General features: G+C 42.1%; 1 protein-coding gene and 1 long non-coding RNA gene across 7 annotated transcripts in view; one reads left to right on the forward strand and one right to left on the reverse strand.

Annotated features, from left to right (window-relative positions):
- The window catches only part of CNGA3 (cyclic nucleotide gated channel subunit alpha 3), a 60,630-nt gene that overhangs the window by 39,495 nt on the left and 5,466 nt on the right, over positions 1 to 15,669 (forward strand). For 3 of the 5 annotated variants that reach the window (XM_073352963.2, XM_073352953.2, XM_073352983.2), the window contains exons 5-8: positions 2,634 to 2,687; positions 7,413 to 7,520; positions 9,278 to 9,385; positions 12,036 to 12,142. In XM_073352963.2, coding sequence (XP_073209064.1) covers positions 2,634 to 2,687; positions 7,413 to 7,520; positions 9,278 to 9,385; positions 12,036 to 12,142 — 377 coding nt within the window. The remainder of the gene's footprint in view (positions 1 to 2,633; positions 2,688 to 7,412; positions 7,521 to 9,277; positions 9,386 to 12,035; positions 12,143 to 15,669) is intronic. The other 2 variants (XM_073352974.2, XM_073352992.2) reach the window with 2 other exon arrangements.
- The window catches only part of LOC140914645 (uncharacterized), a 30,687-nt gene that overhangs the window by 3,783 nt on the left and 11,235 nt on the right, over positions 1 to 15,669 (reverse strand). For both annotated transcript variants that reach the window (XR_012159931.1, XR_012159930.1), the window contains exon 2: positions 3,124 to 3,345. This is a non-coding gene — a long non-coding RNA (uncharacterized LOC140914645). The remainder of the gene's footprint in view (positions 1 to 3,123; positions 3,346 to 15,669) is intronic.

Here is a 15,669-nt window from a genome sequence, read left to right on the forward strand (position 1 = left end):
GTCTGGGTGGGGAAATTGCAGGTAGGAGCATGGGGTTGGGGTGCAGGAGGGAGGGAGCGCGGTGTGTGGGAAGGGGCTCAGGGCAACGGGTTGGGGTGCAGGAGGGAGTGTGGAGTGCGGGAGGGGGCTCAGGGTAGGGGGTTGAGGTGCACAAGGGTTGTGGGGTGCCCGAGGGGTCTCAGGGCCAGGGGTTGGGGTGCAGGATGCAGGAGGGGTTTGGGGTGCAGGCTCTGGCCTGTGCCGCTTACCTTGAGCGGCTCCGGGGTGGCAGCAGTGTGCAGCGGGGCAACGGCCGGCTCCCTGGCTGCCCTGGCCCCACGCCGTGCTGCTTCCGGAAGTGGCTGGCACCACATCCCCCCGGCCCCTGGGGGAGGGAGGGCAAAGGGCTTCACCTGCTGCCCTCGCTTGGGGGTGCCTCCCCCGAAGCTCCCTGTGCGGAGCCCTCTGCCCTGACCCCCACAGGGGCTCCAGGGACGTGGTGCTGGCCACTTCCAGGAGTGGTGCGGGGCCCATGGGGGTGGCAGTCCCGCCGGCCGGATCCAAAGCCCTGACGAGCTGGATCCGGCCCGCGGACCATAGTTTGCCCACCCTTGCTCTAGTGCTTGGAAACTCCACTACAAGTATTTGTGTAAAATGCAGTAACACTTAATCATACCCACTCAAATATACCCTATCAAATCACTGATAGGCTTCTGGTCCAGAAATCAGAATTTTTTTTTAGCTGAGTTGAGTCGTTAGAAGATGTTTGCTTATCAGTGCCACAAGCAGGTTTAGTCTTATCTAAAATCTTTTTTTAAATAAATGAACGAATGCCTTCAAGCGAGCCCTTCTTGTGTTTCCAAGCTTTCTACTTTGCAAATGAACATAATACATGACTTAATTTTGTGGTGTAGACATGCACTAAGTCAACCTAACTTAAGTCAGCATACAGCCACTGCAGTAATTACATCATTTGTGTGCATCTACACTTTACTCCTTCTGTCGGCGGTGTGTGTCCTCACCAGGAGCACTTGCACCGATCGTACTGTCAGTGTGGGTCATTGTGGAATGGCTGCTGAAAGCCAGTAACAGTCGATGTAAGTAATACAGCGTCTACAACCTTTCCAGACTACTGTACCCCTTTCAGGAGTCTAAGTTGTCTTGCGCACCCACAAGTTTCACCTCACTTAAAAACTACCTGCTGACAAAATCAGACATAACCATACAGAAGTGTTACAGCACGCTATTACTGAAAAATTGCTTACTTTCTCATTTTTATCATATTATTATAAAATAAATCAGTTGGAATATAAATATTGTACTTACATTTCAGTGTATAGTTGGTAGAGCAGTATAAACAAGTCATTGTCTGTATGAAATTTTAGTTTCTACTGACTTTGCTCGTGCTTTTTATGTAGCCTGTTGTAAAATTAGGCAAATATCTAGATGAGTTGTTGTATCCCTTGGAAGACCTCTGCGTACCCCCAGGGTACGTGTACCCTGGTTGAGAACCACTGATCTACACTGACGCTGTATTGACCTAACTACATCAACATTGACTATGCCTCTTGTGGGGGTGGAGTTATTAAGTCAATGTAGTGGGGCAGTTACATCAGCAGGAGTGAAATTTTAGTGTAGAAACTTACATTGGTCAACGTAAGCTACCTTGCATCGACTTAACTCTGTAGTGTAGACCAGGCCTTATTGGCCTAAATTACCCCACACAGCTGGCTAAAAAATTGTTGCGGTTTGTTAAAACACAGTGATGGAACTTAACTTTTTGGCAGGCTCATTACTTTGAAGCTCAGGCTCACCTAGTTTGTGGCACAGTCTGAGATGGGTAAGGATTTTAGTTTGAATTTGCAGCTGGTAATTCATATTATAGTGAACATCACACAGATTTGCGGCAGATCGATACAGTTCCATCTTTACTGAAACTGCTTCTCAATAATTCAAGCTTGGAAACCGTGTATTTCTTTGCATGTCTAATATATTTTGTCTGATTAGTCATGCTACTATCTTCTAGTCACTCAAGTCAACAGCCAAGAGATTTTCTGATTTCTGCATCAGGAGCCCATTAGTGTTCTGATTCAAAGCCATTAGAGTGGAGAAAACTGGTCTTGTGCCAACAATGGTATTTCTTTAGATAACCAAATTCTGAGATACCCAGTCTCCCCATCTCAGATTACACTGCTGTTACCATGTGACAGCAGCTCCGAATTGTTGTCACATTATGGAGAGTTAATTTTGCAGCAACAGTAGGCATTTCTGCTATCTGTCCAGGATTGTTGGCACTGCTTCTGTAAAGAAGACTTGAAAGGCTTGAGAAACACATATAAGAGCAGCCAAATGGGAACGCTGCTATAAATAGCGAGATTCATGCTGTCAAGCATTAATACGCATGAGAGTATGCTAAAGTGCTTCACACATCTGACATGGTCACAAACGTGTATGTTCTGCACGTGGTCAAGGGCAATTGGTGCCCTGAATAGTTATGCAAAGGGGCTTACAGCGGCGGTCAAAGTTGACCCTCTTAATCTTTTCAGAATGTGTGTAGACTGAACTGCTGTTCCTATCATGTTGGTAAACCTGTGCACAAAATGTCCAAGGCTTTCATATTGTTCCTTTACTGTGCTCTGTTTAACTTGCTACAGTCACTGGTCCCTGGCCAGATTTAATGTCAACAACAGCAACAACACCAATGAAGAGTAAGTACATCACTGCTTGCTTCATAGTACCTACTTGCTTGTGATGTATCAGCTTCTTACCCTCTTCTCTGTTCAAAACATGTTAGTGACAATTGTAGCTATAGACTCCTGCTTATCTTTTTCCAAGCACCTTCCTGATATATGGCTGTAGAGAAAGATCTAGTTTTGTAGGTCATGGAAATATCCCTGTGTTTCCAGGAGAATTCTTTGTGTGCTAACTTGAAGGGCAGCTTCCCTCCTTTTCCTCCACCCAGTCCGAGCAAACAGCTACCTAGCCCCCTCCTCTTCAAATTCAGGCTGGCTGATTTTGCAGCTTTGTTAATGGGTTTGTTAACATTTAAACTTATGAATGAGAGAACTGTATATTCTTTTTTAACAGTGTTCTCTTTTTTTATTGACACACGGGGCTTTGCTTCCAAATCAAATGTTCACGTACCTTCAGGTTGTCATCTGGTTAAAAGTTGATATTGAGCAGGTTATGCGGAAGTTCTGGATGCACTCAGTGTAAATCAGGATGGAATGTCTTTCTAAAAGATATGCTTTAGCTAAACCAAAAGTCGTTGGGTAGGTGCAGGAATTGCTTGGTGAAATTCTATGGCCTGTGTCATTCAGAAGGTCTTACAGAAATGATCACAACGTTTCCTTCTGGCCTTGAAATCTGTGGAAGTGATAGGGAATAATAACGCTTTAGATTTCAGAGGCTAATTAATTCCTTCAAAGGAAGAGAGCTCTAGAAAATGTGTAATCTGGAATCACTCCACCCTGCTGTTGATAATGGCTCTTGCTCTCTAGCTCTGGGAATGGCACAGCATCCAGCAGCAGTTTTGTTCCTGCCATGACGCTAGTCTAGTTTTTCATTTCCTCCCTGGGTAAAAACAAAATAAAAAATCCCCAGGACCAAAAGGGAATTCTTCTGATCATTTTAGGCCATATTAGAAACAGAGGAAATTGCTCCTATTCCGCCAAACAATTAATTGTTGAGCAATACACTGTGAATTTAAAATGATAAATTCTCTGAAAACTTCTTTCCAATTCAAAACCCCGTACTTACACTTGGGAGAAATTCTTACTTCTCTTTCAGTGATTTTTTTTGTTTGTTTCTGTGTGCTCGATTTAAAAATAAGTGTCATGTGTGCTACAACAATGCCCCCAATACTAAGGATTTGGGGCTATTACTGTAGAACAGTAATCGTAGAACTAAAAGTGCAAAGCATGGTTAGGTGGTCAGGGCACAGGACCGAGAGACATAAATTCTGAATTCTGATCCCATTTCTGGCCGTGACTCATGTTGTGGCCTTGCACCTGTCACTCAACTATTGGTGCTACAGGTTCTCCAAATGGAGACAATGCTTACTTACCTTACGGGGGTGTTGTGAGGAAGAGTTAGTTGATATGTAGAGTAGTTTAAAGGTGAAAAACATTATGTAAGCATTGCATTTTATTGATTACTATAGTAATATGATTATAATGGTATAGGTTGGCAAGTCTTTCCCAGACTGCAGGGACGTCTGTTCCCTCTATATTCAGGAGAAACTGGCCAAAAGACCTTTCCATTTCCTTTAGTCAAAGGGAATAGACATGAATATCCTTTCAAATGATTACCTGAATGCTGCTTCAGAGGAAATAAACTGCAGGTGTTGTTAACGCTCCATGTTTGTCAAGATGGAAGGGGCAGCAGAGTGCCCACTCTTGGGGCAGTGGAGATGAGGCCTTCAAATCTGCAGGTATCCTGCAGGGGCTGTGCTTGCTCTCAGGATAGAGGAAAGGAGTGGCCTGTCCTTTCCTTTGACTCAAGTGGCGAGCCTTTAGAGTGCTTTTGCATTGTGCTAACATTGCTGTAGCAATAGCTGCTGTGTTTTAGAGCAGGGAGATAGATAGAGCAGTGTCTGAACAAAGAGGTGAGTGAATCCAGCCCCCAGTGAATACCTGTAGTAAATGGACAGGGTCAGGGGAAATTCCATCCCCAAATACAATAAAAACAGCCATCTGCTGATGAGTGGGTTAACTACTGATTTTTGTCAAAGCACCCTCTCCATGGTTCAAAGGCGCGGATACATTTTGGTTGCTTGGCCATGTCAAATGAATCTTCCTTGCATCATCAGGCTCATAAATGTGCAGCAGCACAGCTCTTTGAAAAAGAAACGTTCTGCCCTCATTATACAATCACCCCTGGGAGCCAAACACGTGGAGTGTCATGGACCTGTGCGTTGATACGAGTAGTGGTTATGAATGGGGTTCATGTCATACACAAAAGCATGGTAGCTTGCTGTCAGAATGGATAATGTGATACCCAAGAGTGTTTCTGAACGGCATAGAGCTTTGTGGGGATGGCAATATTTCAATTTAAAATGCAATCACACAAGATCAGGAGGCTAATGGTAAGGAAAATGAACTTGTGAATAGCACCCTCTGCTGTTGTGCTAGCCCTGCTAAGGTGGGTTGACGTGCAGCATCTTATTTGATTGGCCTTATGTTTAGGAGCCCTTTCGATTAGTCAGACAATCAACACAAAGGCTAGTTTTGCCCTATAGTTGTGCTCCCTGGATTTTCATGGGCATCAGTGAAGTTTCACTGTGTGTGTTGACTATGCTTAAGCCTGGTTTGGTGAACATTTAAAATAACCTCTTGGAGAATGCAAACAGGGATGGTTTTAGGATTTTCAATCCCCCCAGCAGCATAAGGCAGGGGTCTTCCAAATAACACTGCTCTGCTGCATCACAGTGGGGGTGTGGTGGTAGCAGTATCAGGGCTCATGTTTATTACCATTGGGTAAGTCCTATTTCCAAGTCAATTGCACTTATCTTAAAATTAGTGAATATCTCTTCACACTGTCGTCCTGTCCCTTAAAATACTGTAATCTCGCTAAAATTGGTATGTTCTTAGGTAACCCTACAAAGCACAGCATAAGCTTTCTCTGCTGTGAGAGGCATGCTCAAGAACATGTGGTGAATAAACGTGATGTGAGCTCATGGCATTTTTCCCTGCTGTGCCCATTGGCTAAGATCCTGCAAGTAGGATTTTTCTACATGCCTCTCTGTTAGGTGATTCTGCTCTCGTATACTCTAGCTTCACACTGGAGTGATTCAGTTCACTTGAATAAATTTGCTCCTGATTCACACTGGTGTGAGAGCAGAATCAGAACTAGGGCTTGTCCACACTGGCAATTTACAGCTCTGCAACTTTCTCGCTCAGGGATGTGAAAAAACACCCCCCTGAGTGCAGCAAATTTTGGCGCTGTAAAGCTCTTGGAGGTGGGGTGTTTTTTTTAGGGCACTGGGAGAGCTCTCTCCCCGTGCTCTGAGGTGACCACACAAGCCACATAAAAGCGCTGCCAGTGTAGACTAGTTCCTAGTGTGTGCAGATCAGAGTGGAACAGACAGCCACCCTGGGAGGAAAATGTTATGTCTGCCACCCAAGCCACAGCTTGTATGTAGAGTTTTAGACTTGCAAGGGGCCCATTTACATTGAACTGTCAGGGATATTGATGCTTTCCTAACTGAAGCATGGGGACACTGTCTACTTCGGGGGGCGGGGAGGGGGGGAATCTTAAATACAACATTGTATGTGGAAATTTTGGGGGGCAAATTCTTTGTTGGTATAAATTGATACAGTTCCATTAACTTCAGTGGAGTTTCATCATTTACACACAAAGAATTTGGCCCCAAATTTAAAGATAGATCAAGTAGTGGCAAAATTTTAGCAAATAATTTCCATCCAATCTGAAAAAGGTTTCTTTGTCTCTGTGGTAAATGGAGACATACCACCACAACCTGGATTTGAACAACCCCAGACTTTGGTTGCTTCCTCTATACTGGGCTGAAGCAGAGCCCCAGATCTGAACTGTACAACAGTTTGTATCTGGACCAGAACCTTGCAGCTTGGGTCTACCTCTTATGCTGTTGAATGTCAGGAAATAACAATGTGAAGAGATAGCAGTGGTAGAATGTCATTTGTTTATTTACGTTTATTTGTCTACGGAACAATTAATAAATGTGAGGTGAAAACCTGGCCCATTGAAATAAATGACAAAATTCCTATTACTTCTAGCGGGTCAGAACTTCACCTTTCATGTTCAGATTTTGAATAACATTGCTGTGCTGAATAGACAGCACAAGCTTGTTTCCACATTTTGGTTGGCTTTGTTCAAACATTGGCTATGGCTCTCCTCTTGCACTGGTGTCAGTCAGGAGTAATTTTAATTGGAGTTACACAGGTGCAAAACAAGTGTGAGAGGAGGATCTGACCCTTTTTACTTAATCACCATCACAGCTTTAAACAGGCAGTCACTGCTGTTGGGGTTAGAGTATGTCAAAGGACCAAGCAAATCTTGAGACTGTCAAACCATTTCAAGTTCTAATGCCATGAAATAGAAGTTTTTGACTGCCTGAATTTTAAAGAGTCAAGCAAACGGGAAACATTTCACTATAAACAAAGAAAACACTGTTGTATTTACTTGCTTGATAAAGCATGGGTTAATCTCTCACAAAATCAGCCAAGATGATTTAGTACCACGCTACTGTTAATTCTGGAGCGTAGACCATATAATACACGTCCCATTTATACCAAATGGGTGGATGGCCTACTTGAGAACCCCTGCCCGCTCCTCTTCTGTAGGAGCAAAACCCAGCTCTGTAGCCTCCTTTATCCCACCTCAACTTCCATCCTCTAGCCTAGCTTAGCCTGGTAAACTGGGAACATTGCTAAATAATACGCTATGTTACACAGCAAGAATAAAGAAAAGAAAGAGGCTAAGGAGGAGAAAAAAGAAGAAAAAAAGGAGGAAAAGAAAGAGGAGAAAAAAGACGACAAAAAAGACGATAAAAAAAAAGAGGAGTAAGTATTACTAGTGAAAGTGTGGTTGTAACACACCTCCTGCACCATAGAGCCTTACATGGAGTAGTTAAGTCTTCAGAGCAAGGCTCCTGCTACAGTCAGTGTTTCCCCAGGCCGCAGGGGTGTTCTTGTGTCAAAGCTATAATAAATTTCCAAATTTGAAACTGTGCAACTGCTCAAGGAACTTGCAGCATCTTCCCACGCATACAGTCCTGTCCTTGGCACCTTCCTAATGCTTTGTTGCACTAACTTCAGACCAGGAGTAGTGGAAGCTCCCTAAAAGGGGTAAGGGGCCACCAGTACCCAAACCATGGCCCCTCCCCCACACTGCCCCTTTTTCCCAAGGCCCTGTATCCACGCCGTCTTTCTCACCAAGCTCCCGTCTTTGCGCTGTCCCTTCCCCCCAAGGCCACGCCCCCATCCTGCCTCTTCCCCCAAGACCCGCCCCCTGCTCGCTCCTCTCCACCCCATCGCTCATCCTTACATCCGGTAAAGTGATGGGGCCATGGCCCTCTGAGCCCCCCCCCCCCCACCTATTCTGGCACTCCTGCTTCACACTCAGCAGTAAAGGTAATTCAAATGATCTCTGATCACGTGAGAAGGCAAGAAATTGCCTTCTCTATCAGGCCGTATTAGTTAACAGCAGTCTCCTTTGTAAGTCTGTACAGGCTTGGTCATGGTTCATAATATCTATAGAGTCAAGTTGGGGCACAGAACAAAAACATTTATACAACTACAGACCAATTCAATATCTTCAGTTATATTTTCCATTATTTACCCTACTGTGAGCAGGAGCAACTCTATTGACTTCAATGTGGTTGTGATTTCTTACATCAAGCAGTGCATTTGGAAAGTAGTGTTAAGTAAATAGACAATTGTTCCCTAATTAGCAATTTATAAACTCTGTTCCCATTGATCAGGGTTGGCTTTAGTTCAATGCCATGTAAAGAAAAAAAGATGGAAAGAGAATGAGTGTTCAGAATGAAAGCTGGTTTTGAGGGGTGTGGTATAATGAATACATCACAGATGTGTGTAGAGTATGCTGTAGGTACCATATTACTGTAGTATCCCTAGTGAAGAATGCCACTTCTGGATGGATTCTTTCTGATCCCAGGACATAGATTCTTCTCTCTTAACCAAAACTTTGTTCTAGAGGAAGCTCTGTCTACCTCCCACAGTGGGGTCTGTCCTTTCACACAAGTCTAAGGTTCTTTGAAACAAACCAGAAGAGAAAAGAATGAGATTGACTTATATGAGAAAGGAGTATTCTTTTGAGAGTGCAAAGTAGGCAGTGACCTCTTTGACGCAAGGAACGGGGTTATCACAATTTTGTTGTGGCTTTTAGAAGAAATTGGTAAAAATTCATGGCTGGTGGGAAAGGTAAATAGGTTGATTTTCAGTTTTAAAAGAAGGGCGCCCATACTATGAATGTGCAGAATTGGAGTTTTTAATGATAGCAAGGGTTTCAGATATGTTATTTTGACATCTGTGTACATTTTTCTAGTTCCTTTTGATTTCCATGGAATTTGGGCATGGAGGAATAGACTGATTCAAATGAGAAAAGCTTCTGCTGCTGTACTGAGTAATATCTGGGATGTCGGCAAGAATGGCACATCCTTTGGTGCTATGTCTTTGTCATTAACTGAGCTGCAACCATTATGATCTACTAGAAGGGTGTTCAGCCTTGGAGATCAAAAACGTGACCTCCTTATGGAAATAATTTCCCCCAGTGTACCTCTGCATGTTTTACTTTTCAGGAAGAAAAAGGAGATCTTTGTGGTTGATCCTTCAAGCAACCTGTACTATAGGTGGCTGACCATAATCGCAACACCAGTATTCTATAACTGGTGTATGCTAGTGTGCAGGTATGGATTTTACATTTAATGGTTCTTTTAGGCTGCAGAAAGGGTGCCTGCATGTCTGAAACTGGAAAAGCCCACCTGATTCTTTTATTTTAATATAGTGCCCAGACTTTTTCTTCCCCATTACTGCTGCTGCATTGCTCATTCCCTAATTAGTTTTCTTGAGGATATGCGCTTTTTTTTAATTGTTTAGGGTTATGTGTCAGACATCTGTTCCAAATCGTTTATTCTGGTTTCTGTTCTTCTAAAGTACGTGTATATAATATACATACACACCTACATATGTACATCACATATGTGGAAATGATATCTATGGTATAAAATTAAGAGTCCCATACATATATCATGTACTGTACTTTGGACTGCCTGCACTCCGCTCACTAATCTGTCCCCCCGAACGGATTAAAACAGCTGCCATTACCCTCCACCTCCCACAAATAGCCCAACAAGCCAGATAAAAGTTCTACTCCTCTCTCTCGGGGTGCAGAACAAGTGAGCACTGCATCAGTGACCAGATTATGCTAGGAGAATTTTGCCACCAATCATGGCTATGAACAGGAGCTCTATACTGGTGATGAGAGGAAATTCCAGAAAGATAGAAATTCTTGCTGTGCCTTTAGCCTAAAAGGCCCCAAATTCCCTGGGCCTTAAAATCCTGATATTCTGTATAAAAATGCTATTTTAGGTGATTTTTGAAGTGTTTTTTTCTCCCTCCACGTCTGTATATTTGGACTCATGATCCTAACGAAGCCTGTTGTTCCAGGCAGAGGGAGCTGAAAATATTAGCAATAACATTTAAGGTATTTTCTTAAAATAGTTTTTCTGTATTTAAAAAAAAGTGCCCCTCCACACACTGGATGGGGCACTATCAAGATTTTCTCAGCGTTCATTTGGAGTTACTTGCAGAACTTACTGCTAAACTCATGCTGTTAAAACCTTTATACCACATCACACCATTATGCATTTTCTTTCTTTTTCATTTTGTACAAAAAACATAGCATTCTTGTTAAAAGCTGTTTCTTCGTTATGCAGTGTAGTTGTAGCCTTGTCAGTGCCAGGATATTAAAGAGACCAGGTAAATAAAGTATTATCTTTTGGTGATATCAGCTTCCGTTGGTGAGAGAAATAAGCTTTTGAGCCACACACAGCTCTTCTTCTTGTCTCTTTCACCAACAGGAGTCGGTCCAATAAAAGATATTACCTCACCCTCCTTGTGTCCCTTTTTTGAGGCAGCTTTAAAAGACTAACAATCCTGATACTATATTAGATTGCTTAATGTGGAATTTAATTCCTTCATAAGAGACCAGGCTGGGGACAGGCATGACTTGGAAAATACTGAACCATTAATGGTCTTAGCATCTGTGAGGGATGGTCTAGGTTTACTTGGTCCTGTCTTAGGCCAGGGGGCTGGACATGCCCTCTCAAAGACCCTTCCAGCCCTACATTTCTGTGATTCTATGATAGGTTGAGAAGACCCCTCCATTCTCTTTTTTTCAATTCTAAATCTCTGCTTTTGTGAAACAAAAGCTGAGAATGTGCATTTCATGCTTTATGCATTTTCATCGGAGCCCAGAGTGCCTGTCATTGAAATGTTCTCTTCCTTCCTGGGACAGAAGTTTGATGACCACTTGCTAGGTGCCATCAGGGGCAGTTATAGCAGAAGATGCAGTTTTACTCTTACAGATGAGGGGCTGGCTGGTAGTTACTGGACTTTATTCCAGTTTTATTTTCTCATTAAAGGTAGCATTTAGAAGTGTCCAATTTTGGTTAATTCCCCATTGGATCATTCTATTTCCCAATGAAATTTCTTGGGTAACTTTGCATAGAACCCCTTTGTATAGTTCATTCATACATCTTCTATATGAGATAAGATTTGTGGCCTGATGATTTTTGTGTGTCTGCCTAAAAAGTCTTTGACTTGCAGCAAGCATTCCCAAATCTGTGCCTGCAGTGGCATCTGTGTGCCATCTAGTGGCTACAGTACAAGGTAACACTAAGCCAGTGCATTTCTCTAGGCATTGTTACCATTTATGGAGAAACTTATGGTAGTCAATACAGGGATAGATAGGCTGGGGGATGGCAAGCAAGATGTGGGAGTAGGCAGAGAAGAGTCATTTAAAATTAGTATGAGGAATTTCGACATAGCTTTTCCTCTAATGGCAGGAAGATATTACTGGAGTATGTGAAATGGACAATGGGACTCAATGTGTCAGATCACTTAGCCTCTGGGAGGCATGTGAGATGGTGTGCCCTGTGTCACTCAGGAGCAAACGTTCTTCCAGTTGATCCAGGAATTAACTTGATGGGATCCGAATGAATTCTGTACAGTCCTCCTCTGCTTGCAGATCTAATGCTGTGATGTGGGATCTTGAGGATCTGTGCTGAGAGGGCTGATGCAGAGTAATGTGTGTGGGATATGTGTATATATGTGAAATTTGTCCTTGCCGTGTAAGGCCTTTGGTTTCAGAAATATCCCATTATGTTAAATCACGACATTTAAGTTCACAGCAGATACTCCAGTGCAGACATGATGCCCACAGCCTGTGCAGTGCCAGCAACAGTTGCTCAAATGCTTTTAGAATATACATACAGTACTCGCTGCGCCTGCTCGTACCAGAGGAGTGAAATCTTCCATGCTTTTGTGTTTGTGTAGAGCCTGTTTTGATGAGCTACAAACTAAGCATATTATATTATGGCTGGTCTTGGACTATAGCTCAGATATCCTCTACATACTGGACACGCTCGTCAGATTCAGGACAGGTGAGTCCTCTTAGAATTTTACATTGTTTTCAGACCTAACATGGGTTATGCCCTACTGGATCAGTATGCCGGTGGCCCATATAGTTCAGCATCTTGTCTCCAACCGCATCCAAAACTCTATGCTTCTGAAGAAAACACAGGAAACTCTGAAGTGGGAAATTATGGAATAACCTGTGTTTAGGGAAAGCTTTTCCTAACGCTCCTCAATTAGAGATTGATTTATTCCCTTCCAAATTTAAATAAAAACAAAACAACCCTATATACTATAATAGTGGATTTTTTTTAATCTATATAAATGTTGAGTACTGTCTTTTAATCCTGCTAATGTCTTGGCATTAATGATAGTTTGTGGCAATGAATTCTACAGGCTAATTATTCTCTATGTAAAAAAGAGTATCCTATGAGGTGACGGAGCCAGTTTGCCTGCAAAAGTGCTGTGAAAACCTCTGTTTAGAACTTTCCTCTTGAAGTGGTTTGGAACCAGAACGGTTGTGTGCAACCAAGCAAATGACATCAGTAAAATGGTGACCACCGTTGCAGGGGGAGGTAAAATCTGCTGTTGCCTTGGGAGACATTTTAAACAAGTCACAGCAGAAAGTAAACTCGTAGCCTCCTTATCGTTTAAATTTAGCAAGTAACTTATTTAACAAATCAGTGTATCTCAGATAGATATCTGAGATATCCTTAAGACTTAGATGCATTTGGCTTCACCTTATTTCCACAAGAGGCCAACCATACCCCAAAAGATTCCCTTTTGCAGTGATTTCTAACAATTGAGGAGAAGATGGGAGTTCATTAGTACTGCACAAGGGATACAAATGCAGTCGTATACTTTGCATGGGACTATTCTGATTAGGATTGTAAGCCTATCAAACCACAGCTAAAATGCTGACTCAACAGTCCTGGGTTGGGATTGCAGAAATGCTATTGTGAGTCATTTAGTCACTTCAGTGCAGGCATCTGCAGTGGTTTCTGTGAAGTGGTAGAATGTGGAAGTGTTCTTTTAAGTGCTGTCATTGAAAAAGGCCATTCTAGGAGCGCAGGGCCATGGAAGGAGGAACATACTTTAGAGAGCACCGGAGTGGTTAATTCAAAGTACAGCTGACAAGGAGAGGACAACAGGGTGGTCTGGAGGAATCAACGTGAGACTGGAAGCCATTCATCTCTCTGCCATATTTCAGCAGTCTGTGAGATAAGGGAAATAATGCTTAACCACTTACCCCAGATGGTGTTGGGACTATTAGTCAGTCAACATCTGTACAGTTCTTTGACGGTACTATATAAGTGATAAATATTATTTAAAATAACTTTGACTTCCGGCAGATTGAACCTGAACTACTCAGACTTAATACGTTACTTTGTGGTGATTTATAATGGATAGACAGACTCCTCATCGCTCAACCCAAGACCCGTGTTTGAAATATAAATGGTACTAACAATAACAACCTTTTAGCTCAAATACTTCAGCGGCTGCTTTACAGATCACTGTAGTGGCAGATTCCTAACAGACAGGAATTACCCTTCTATGAAAAGGGCTGAAAAAATGCTGCTGTGTGCACCACTAATTTACTGCAAGGGGACTCAAGCAATATTTTTATTAGGTGTATAAGACTATCCTATCTGGTCAGATCACTGGCCCATGTACTCCTGTCTCCCACTGCACCCGGTATCTGATCATTCATAATGCACGTAGCCAATTGTGCAGTGTAGTAGAAGAGGAGATCCCCTGATCCTCGCACGTGATCCTCTTTGCTGTGAAGAAATGACTTGTACATTTCTAAAACCTTCCAAAAGCTGCTATACAGGAAAGGTGTTGCTGTACTATCAATAGGATTTTCCCCCTGCAGGGGCTAGTTGAGAATCATCTGGATGTGTATTCTCCTTGCATCTTCAGTAACCACTACGCAACTCAGCTGTGTTTCTTAGATTCTGATTGTGTGTAGTTCCCCTTGGAACACTGTTGCAATCTAGGTCTTTCAGAATTGACAAATAGCCCTGCAGCTGTACTGCTGAGGAATCCTATTACTGTAAGAGTAGAGCTGGCTTTTCAGGTTCTCCCATTCCCCAGTACACAACTGCACTGATTTTAAAGTTGGTTGCATTTTCTCATATTTCTTAAAAATTTAAATGTTGCTGTAATCTTTGGTATAAAGAAAAGTCAGTATTTGTATATATAAATGATCTGATCAAAAGATGAACCAAGAGCAAGAAGCCAATAAAGGGGAATATTACATGGGTTGAGTCTTGTCAAATATTTATTAGTATCTGCAAAATACAGGTTTTGCATGAAGAAAATCAATAAAGTAAGATAATTACCTTAAGGCACCTTATAGCATGGCCACTGATTGTATCTAAACACTGAGGCCCAGATCACCAAAGGTATTTAGGCACCTAACTCCTATTGTTTGGGAGTTAGGCAGCTATGTACCTTTGATGATCTGGGCCTGACTTCTCGTTGGCTGGTTGGGTATTTGGAGGAAGGGGGGATATAATTGTGTTTAAACCCACAACTGAATCACATTGACGTACTACATTTATGCACATTTACGCACAATAAATATCTGCATGGGGAACAAATATTTAATAATGGGCTGTTCAATTGAGCAGAGAAAGGTATAACACAATCCAATGGCTGGATATTGGAGATAAGGTGTAAATTTTTAACCGTAAGAGTAATTAATCACTGGAACAATTTACCAAGGGTTGTGGTGGATTCACCATCACTGTCTATTCTTAAATCAGGGTTGGATATTTTTCTAAAAGATCTGCTGTAGGAATTATTGTGAGGAAGTTCTATGGCCTGTGCTAGATGGGAGGTCAAACTAAATGATCACAGTGGTCCCTTCTGGCCTTAGACCGTGTGAATCTATAAGTGTTTATTTTTGGTAGAAAATGCTCAGTGAATCATTGTAATAGTCTAGTTGGCACTGGTTGTTCAGAGAGTAATAATAATACGTAACTCTTTTATATAACACTTTTCATCAGTAGATTTCACAGAACTTTACAAAGGTCAGTATCATTTATCTCCATTTTACAGATGGGAAACTGAGACAATGAAAGGCAAAGTGACCTAACTGAGGTCACCCAGCAGGCCAGTGGCAGGTCTCCTGAGTCCCAGACCAGTGCTCTGTAAGGTCTGTAGGAAATAAATAAATCTTCCCTGACTGGTTAGAGCATTAATTTTAATTAAGATTTCATTTAAAAAGTTACATAAAGCCATCTTCAAATGATGTCACTCAAATTACCAACATCAAGACTATCTCACGTATACTTTAATGGACCAAATGTCAACCCAGTAGTTTCCATGACTGGCTCTTTTTTTCACTCATAATTTTTTTGAGAGATTGTAAATGTCTCACTGAAACACAAACAAAAAAAAAGTCATCTCCCCAAAAAGAAAAACACCACCCCACCTTAATCTTTGGTACAAGAAGAAAATCACGGATAATTAAAAAAAAAAAATCTATGCTGTTATGTTAGGGTCTCACTAAATATTGGTTGCATTCTACTATATGCTGCGTATTCTA

The sequence above is a fragment of the Lepidochelys kempii genome, chromosome 1 (genome assembly GCF_965140285.1).
Source record: "Lepidochelys kempii isolate rLepKem1 chromosome 1, rLepKem1.hap1, whole genome shotgun sequence".
NCBI lineage: Eukaryota > Metazoa > Chordata > Testudines > Cheloniidae > Lepidochelys > Lepidochelys kempii.